At 47.2% G+C, this 7743-nt stretch overlaps 1 protein-coding gene across 1 annotated transcript in view; it reads left to right on the top strand.

The window, feature by feature from the left end:
* LOC105549156 (chromosome unknown open reading frame, human C8orf86) overlaps positions 1-5527 on the top strand; it is a 56427-nt gene extending 50900 nt beyond the window's left edge. The window contains 3 exon segments of the mRNA XM_011993582.1: positions 1690-1776; positions 1778-1794; positions 5275-5527. Coding sequence (XP_011848972.1) covers positions 1690-1776; positions 1778-1794; positions 5275-5527 — 357 coding nt within the window.
* The last annotated feature ends 2216 nt before the right edge of the window (positions 5528-7743 follow it).

The raw sequence follows: 7743 nt of genomic DNA, 5'->3' as shown, positions 1-7743 counted from the left end.
CCGTCTCTACTAAAAATACAAAAAAATTAGCCAGGCGTGGTGGCGGGCACCTGTAGTCCCAACTATTTGGGAGGCTGAAGCAAGAGAATGGCGTGAACCCAGGAGGCAGAGTTTGCGGTGAGCCGAGATCACGCCACTGCACTCCAGCCTGGGCGACAGAGTGAGACTCCGTCTCAACAACAACAACAACAAATTTAAAAGTACATATATAGTATGATTCAATTTTGTTAAAACACTTGTTTAAAGAAACAAAAACCCATAGATGCATACATATGTTTGCTTCTGTTTCCCTTATCACACATTAAGTACTGGAAATATGGAAAAAAATATGAAAAAAAATGCACTATTAAGTAGTGGAAATATGCAAGCAAGCTTAGCACTGGTTACTTAGTAGACATGAGAGGCAAAGAGTAGCAAGAATGAGTGTTCAATTTGTTTTTGTATCCCTATTTAATTTAATTTGTTAGAAAAGAGCAGGTAACTTTTGTAATTTTCACAATTTTAAAAAATTAAGGACAGGCTGGGAGCAGTGATTCATGCCTTTATAATCCCAGCACTTTGGGAGGCCGAGGCGGGTGGGTTACTTGAGCTCAGGAGTTTGACACCAGCCTAGCCAACATGACGAAACCCAGAGTCTACTAAAAATACAAAAATTAGCCAGGTATGGTGGCCTATAGTCCCAGCTACTCAGGAGGCTGAGGTGGGAGGATCACCTGAACCCAGGAGGTGGAGGCCCTGATTGCACCACTGCACTCCAGCCTGGGCAACGAGAGTGAGACCCTGTCTCAAAAATAAACAAATATCTCACTGTTACACTGAAACTTACTTTATTTAATAAATAAATATAAGTAAATAAATAAATAATAAATTAATGACCTTCCAATCCAAGGATCACTATATACAGTTGCTCAGGTTCAGCACTGTATAAAGGATCTGGGGTGGGAGGTATGTGTAGTATTCACATCGTACATGTCAGGGAATGAAGGGATGTGTGGAGACACCAGCTAAAGTTCTGAAGCTGCAGGGGAGAGTCCTCTCCTACTTAAAACCCACACCATACAATGGATCACACACACACTCAGAACAGCTGCAAGTACATTGCTGACACTCTCATATGCACCACTGTGCCTCTCCCAGACACACTTCAGGGGGCCTAATTCCTTACCCTTTCCCGCTTTGAACCTGGTATAATCCCTTTACTTAATGGAGGAATTTGGGTTAAGGCAAAAGTACAAGCTGCCAGGGACATACATGCCCTGGCATTGGAGGGCAGGGGTGGGCAGGGAGCATAAGCGATGAGAGTGTGGCACATGTGTGCCCTCAGCCAGGAAGACTGCAGTGCAGATGTTCCGGAAAGCACAACCAGGATAAGGCTGCCACCACAGTTGTTCAAGCTATGCGGTAATATACTAAATTTAACACAATTTTACCTGAGCAAGGGGCATTGTTTTCCAATTTGCACAGAGATGCCATATGGGCAGACAGAAGCCCCACTAGTAATTGACAGAGACAGAATCCAACCCCAGGCCCTGCTTCATTATCAGCTGTATGACTTTGGAGATAAAAATAGGATCATGGATGTTATAGCACTTTTTGAAAAGTCATAAATATAAGGTATCGTTATAAACAATTCTCCATTCTCCAGCCAGCAGACTGCTGGGGATCATCTCATCTGTTCCCAGTCTCTAGGCATATGAGAATATAGGCCACTGGGAGAGACTCACATCTGAGGTTTCTTCAAAAACACTGGAGCCCACAGTGATCTCTCATTCTTCCCATTTCTATCACATTTAGGTCTGTAGCAGGCATTTAGAAATCAGTGTGTTTTACAAGTTCAATAATCTTTCTTTGAGTGAGTAAGGTATGTATGTGTGGGATGTGTGCATGTGTACATATATGTGTTCTCAATAATATCTGAAACTCCCAGAAGACAGACATTGTCCTTCTTTGCATTTCCTACAGCCCTGTAGCACCTTACAGGTATTCATCAACTGTTTTCCCAGGTATCTTTTATTTATGTATGTATGTATTTATTTATTTAGAGACAGAAGCTGGAGTACAGTGGTGCGATCTCAGCTCACTGCAACCTCCGCATCCTGGGTTCAAGCAACCCTCCCCCCACAGCCTCCCAAGTAGCTGGGACTACAAGCACCCACCACCACACCTGGCTAATGTTTCTATTTTTAGTAGAGACAGAGTTTGGCCACGTTGGCCAGACTGGTCTCAAACTCCTGACCTCAGGTGATCCACCTGCCTCGGCCTCCCAAAATGCTGGGATTACAGGTATGAGCCACTGTGCCCGGCCTCCCAGGTATCTTAACTGTGTTAAGATACCACTGCCCGTGTAGTCTAGATTTAAACAAATGAAAGCTCTTCTAATAGAGATGAAATTAAATAACATATAGATGACGGCTACACAGTACTTGGTCTGTGATAGATGCTTATAAATATTTCTTTCTCTTTACTCTACTTATGATGCAGAGCGAATAACATTCATTCAACAACATTCATTCAAAGCCATTTTTTTTTTTTTTTCGAGATGGAGTTTCACTCTTGTTGCCCAGGCTGGAGTGCAATGGTGCTATCTCAGCTCACCACAACCTCTGCCTCCCGGGTTCAAGCGATTCTCCTGTCTCAGCCTCCCGAGTAGCTGAGATTACAGGCATGTGCCACCACACCTGGCTAATTTTGTATTTTTAGTGGAGACAGGGTTCTCCATGTTGGTCAGGCTGGTCTTGAACTCCCGACCTCAGGTAATTCGCCCGCCTCAGCCTCCCAAAGTGCTGGGATTACAGGCATGAGCCACTGCGCCCAGTCAAGGTCATTTGTTAAGTATCAGGCAATGTGCTGGGTATTGGGGATAAAATGATATGTAAAAAAGTCTTTTATCAAGTTCTGTGGGTCATCTGGCCAGAAAAAAAGACCTTGATGGTGAACTCCCATGTTATGTGAAGTTGTGAACAGGCACTTTTAGATGGAGCATAATGAAGGGATAATTGGATGTATTCATGATTTTCTAGGGTTGAAAGGGGGTAGGATATGGCAGTTTTGAAGGTGATGTTTGAACAGGGTCTTGAGGGATAACTAGGAGTTCACAGAGCTGAAAAACAACAAGAGCATCATAGATAGAGGAAGCAGAATAAGAGAAGCCACTCTCAATTTTTAAAGTTAGTTTGAAAATAACCATCTTCTTGAACAGAGCTATGACTCAACGCAATACCAGGGAAATGACCCCAAATCAAAATCAGCTCATAGGAAGAGACAAAAGCATTTCAGACCCGGGCCCTCCATCCACCATCCCACCCCTAGGTCTCTTCCGGGCCTGACACTAGCCTTTACCAACATGTAGTTTAAAGGTGTTTGTGGCTGTTTTGTTTTGTTTTAATGGAGTCTTGCTGCTACCCAGACTGGAGTGCGGTGGTGCAATCTCAGCTCACTGCAACCTTTGCCTCCTGGGTTCAAGCAATTCTCCTGCCTCAGCCTCTCAGGTAGCTGGGATTACAGGCGCCTGCCACCATGCCAGGCTAATTTTTGTATTTTTAGCAGAGATGGGGTTTCACGATGTTGAGCAGGCTAGTCTCGAGCTCCTGACCTCAAGGGATCTGCCCACCCTGGCCTCCCAAAGTGCTGGGATTACAAGCATGAGCCACAGCACCCGGCCATAAAGGGGTTTGTGGCTTTTTCAAGTTTGCAAGTTATTATTTTCCTTTATCTAGAAAATAACTATTTTTAAAGCCAAAGACTAAAAGTTACAAGCAGCCCCAGGGATTTATTTTAAAACTGAGAATTTCCCCAAGGCCTGAAATTTGGTGTCTGGGTTCCAGACCTGGGGGTAATTGTTGGGCTCCCCTCTCAGACCTGCCCTCCCACCCTGCACCATCTGTTCAGCAGGGCACAGCTTCCCAAAGGTCTGCCCAGTCCTCTCCTGGTAACCCTACCTGGGGAGAAAAGCCACTCCTATGACCCACCAGATCAAAGATAGAGCCCACAGTGTTTACGGTATCAGCTTTCGCTCCCCGAGGGAAGGGCTGTATCTTTCTTTATGGCTACAAAACCAACGGTGGCTTTGTGAATGACCGGCCCTGTTGGCACCTCCAGGCACAGGAGCCCAGCTGCTGCCCCAGCCCAGGTAAGGAGGAGGCTGCGGACAGGGCGCCCAGCCCGAGAACAAAGCTATCAGTCCCATCGCTGCAGGGTACCAGCCTCGCCCTCACACCTGCCAGGCGGGGGCCTTTTCTTTCTCAGTTAACTTCTTTGTCTGCCTGGTTCAGCACCAGGCACACTGGAGACTCCAGGTTTGTGGCAGCCCAGTTTTGGGACAAGACCTTGAGATCTGGCCTCAGGAGATCTGGGTCATACCCTTCCTCTACCTATGACCAGGTGCCTGTCTGAGCCTCAGTTTCCCCATCTTTTTTTTTTTTTTTGAGACGAAGTCTCGCTCTGTCACCCAGGCTGGAGTGCAGTGGTGCGATCTCGGCTCACTACAAGCTCTGCCTCCCGGGTTCACGTCATTCTCCTGCCTCAGCCTCCCAAGTAGCTGGGACTATAGGCACCTGCCAGCACGCCCGGCTAATTTTTTGTATTTCTAATAGAGACAGGGTTTCACTGTGTTAGCCAGGATGGTCTCGATCTCCTGACCTTGTCATCCACCTGCCTTGGTCTCCCAAAGTGCTGGGATTACAGGCGTGAACCACTGCGCCCGGCCAGTTTCCCCATCTTTAAATGATGGTGATCATCATGTCTGACCTGACTGCCTTTCAAGGTTGGTCACTCATGTAAAAGGGCAGCATCGTGGGGCAGCAGAGGCAGCGCAGGGTGGAGGCTGAGGGCTCAGCTGGAGCTTACCAGCCAGGCTGTTATTTCCTAGTTATGTGACCCCAGGCAAGTTATGTAACCTCTCTGATGCCTCAGTGTTCCTCATCTGTAAAATGGGATTATAACAGTTCCTGCTTCACAGGGTCATTAGGAGGATTAAATGAGATCATGTTTATAAAGAGCTTAGGACAGCATCTGGCACATAATACAACTTAGCCAGCATCTACTCTGTGGAAGGTGCGGGGTGGGGTGGTTTACAGAGATCAAAGGCACCGAGTTCACAGCATGGTGACTGCGAAGAGAATCAAATGAAATAACAATTGCAAAGGCAAATCAGGTCATTAACCCCGCACGCACACCCCACTTCAAACATCGTGTGTGTGTGTGTGTGTGTGTGTGCGCCTGTGTCTGTGTCTCCACTGCATGTTGTGATACCTGCCTCCCTCTCCAGCCCCTCAGTCATTACCCTCCAGCCACACCGGACTCCTTTCTTGTCCTGGAACCTATCAAACTCTTTCCTGTCTCAAGCCTCTGCAGTCCTCTCTGCTTGAACTGTGGCTCCTGCAGAGAAAGCATCACAATCTCCGGGGAACTGATTGGAAATGCACATTCTCCAGCCCCGCCCAGACCTCCTGAATCAGAAACCCTGGGGTGGGCCAAGCAAGCCATGCTTTCCGGGGCACAGGTGATTCTGATGTGTGCTGAAGTTTAAGAACCACTGGCCGAGAACATTTTTAGGTCTGCTCTTCTTTTGCCCGGCCCCTCCCTCATGGAAGAATTCCTTCTTATTCCTCTCTAAAGAGTGGCTGCTGCCAAAAAACATTTGTGAGATGGCCTGGGTTTTCTTTGTTGATTTATCATTTAGTTTGGAAGAAATCAGAAGTCTCTTTAAGAAGCCAGTTTGAGGCCGGGCGCGGTGGCTCAAGCCTGTAATCCCAGCACTTTGGGAGGCTGAGATGGGCGGATCATGAGGTCAGGAGATCGAGACCATCCTGGCTAATACGGTGAAACCCCGTCTCTACTAAAAAAATACAAAAAACTAGCCGGGAGAGGTGGCGGGCGCCTGTAGTTCCAGCTACTGGGGAGGCTGAGGCAGGAGAATGGCGTAAACCTGTGAGGTGGAGCTTGCAGTGAGCTGAGATCCGGCCACTGCACTCCAGCCTGGGCGACAGAGCGAGACTCCGTCTCAAAAAAAAAAAAGAGAAGCCAGTTTGAAACATCCGCCCCAATGGGAACAGTTCTAGATGAAGTCGGAAGATCTGGAGGCAGCGCAGTAACACACATAGGTTTTCTGGCCATATGGACATTTCAGAGAAAACAATGCACAGAGGCCTGGAGCAGGTGAACTGGCTTAAGTAGAGAGAAACTAAGTCATTTGGGGATATTTAGCACCTAATATCAAGGCAGAAATGTCAAAGACGTAATTAACAGTTATATTCTAATCTCAATAGTAGCTAAGTACAGACTTAAACATAAGCCCGTATATAACAAAATAACCCCAGGAGAACCAAAGAAAATCTAGAAAGTTGCTGCTAAAAACAGTTATGTTAGTGATATCTAGGAAAGTTTTTTTTTTTTTTTTTAACGTGTCACTGTGGTTTACAAATGAAAATTGAGGCCAGGCGTGGTGGTTCACGCCTGTAATCCCAGCACTTTTGGAGGCCGAGGTGGTGGCTGCCCGTAATCCCAGCTACTAAGGAGGCTGAGGAAGAAGAATTGCTTGAACCTGGGAGGCGGAGGTTGCAGTGAGCCGCGATCGTGCCACTGCACTCCAGCCTGGGCAATAGTGTGAGACTCCATCTCAGAAAAAAAAAAAAAAAAAAAGAAAGAAAATTGAAACTTCACCAATTTATGGCTATTGCCTAAAGAATTTGTAAATGCATGGGTCATTGCAAGCATCTTGCTGACATGTCTCGGTCTGTGTTACCCTGGTGGACATCACCACACTCACCTGACAGGCAGCAGCTTCCTTCCAGTAAAAGCAAAGAATCTGAAAGGAATGGAAAAGGCTCCACACAGTGCCATTTTATAGAAGGAAATGCAACAAGGTCACAGACCAGGAGGACAGCAGCCCAGGCCGGCTGGGCATGGAGGAAGGCCCAGGATGCTGCTGGGCATGAACAGACCTCCTCATACAATGTGCCTCTGAAGAAATAATGCAATTGTGCGGGGCCAGAGGAGCCACAAATAGAACAAAGGGAGGAAAGGAAAAATCAATACGCAGTAAAGAGGAGGAAGGGAGCCCGGCACGATGTCTGAATCTTGCTGGCAAGAAAAGGAAACAGGTGGTCTAAGCAAGCAACCCTTCACCCCACATTGTAATGCCTGGGCATGGACGTGTTCCATAGACCACTCACTGAGAAGTCTTCGCAAAAACACTCCAAGGCAGACACTGCTATCCGTCTTCCACACATTGGGGGATTGAGAGTCAGAAGGATTATACAGCTTGTTCAAATTATAAATAAAAGCATTGAGATTTGAGTCCAGGGTCCCAAGCCCTTTCTAAGCTACAATAGCTGCCTGGTCTATGAGGCAACTCCCCAAATATGAGCTGCAGCAAGCTTGGGAGCAGATAGGACCACTTTACCTGTGTTATGGAGTTGGCTTTCCCAGGCTGATCCACCTGGGAAACAGCCTCTGGGGAAACCTGACTCCTTCCCTTCCCTGCCCTGCACAAACTGATGCTATCTCTGCAAGCAGTCAGAGGGAGAGCTGCAAGTGGCCTTCACCGGGGCCTCGGGAAAGGGACACCTTTCTCCTTAGCTCCCTGTTCCCCTCTCTTCCTGGAGGATGTATTATAGAGAAAAGGGATACTCAGAGAAGCAGGAAATGGCAACCTTGGAGCTCCCAGCACTGGAATCTGCATTCTTTCCTAGTCGGTCCCTTCCCAGGGAAAAGTGGGGACTCCCTTTACTGCTCCACATCCTG

Source organism: Mandrillus leucophaeus, unplaced genomic scaffold (assembly GCF_000951045.1).
Source record: "Mandrillus leucophaeus isolate KB7577 unplaced genomic scaffold, Mleu.le_1.0 Scaffold111, whole genome shotgun sequence".
Lineage (NCBI taxonomy): Eukaryota > Metazoa > Chordata > Mammalia > Primates > Cercopithecidae > Mandrillus > Mandrillus leucophaeus.
This window is presented reverse-complemented; position numbering and strand designations above follow the sequence as displayed.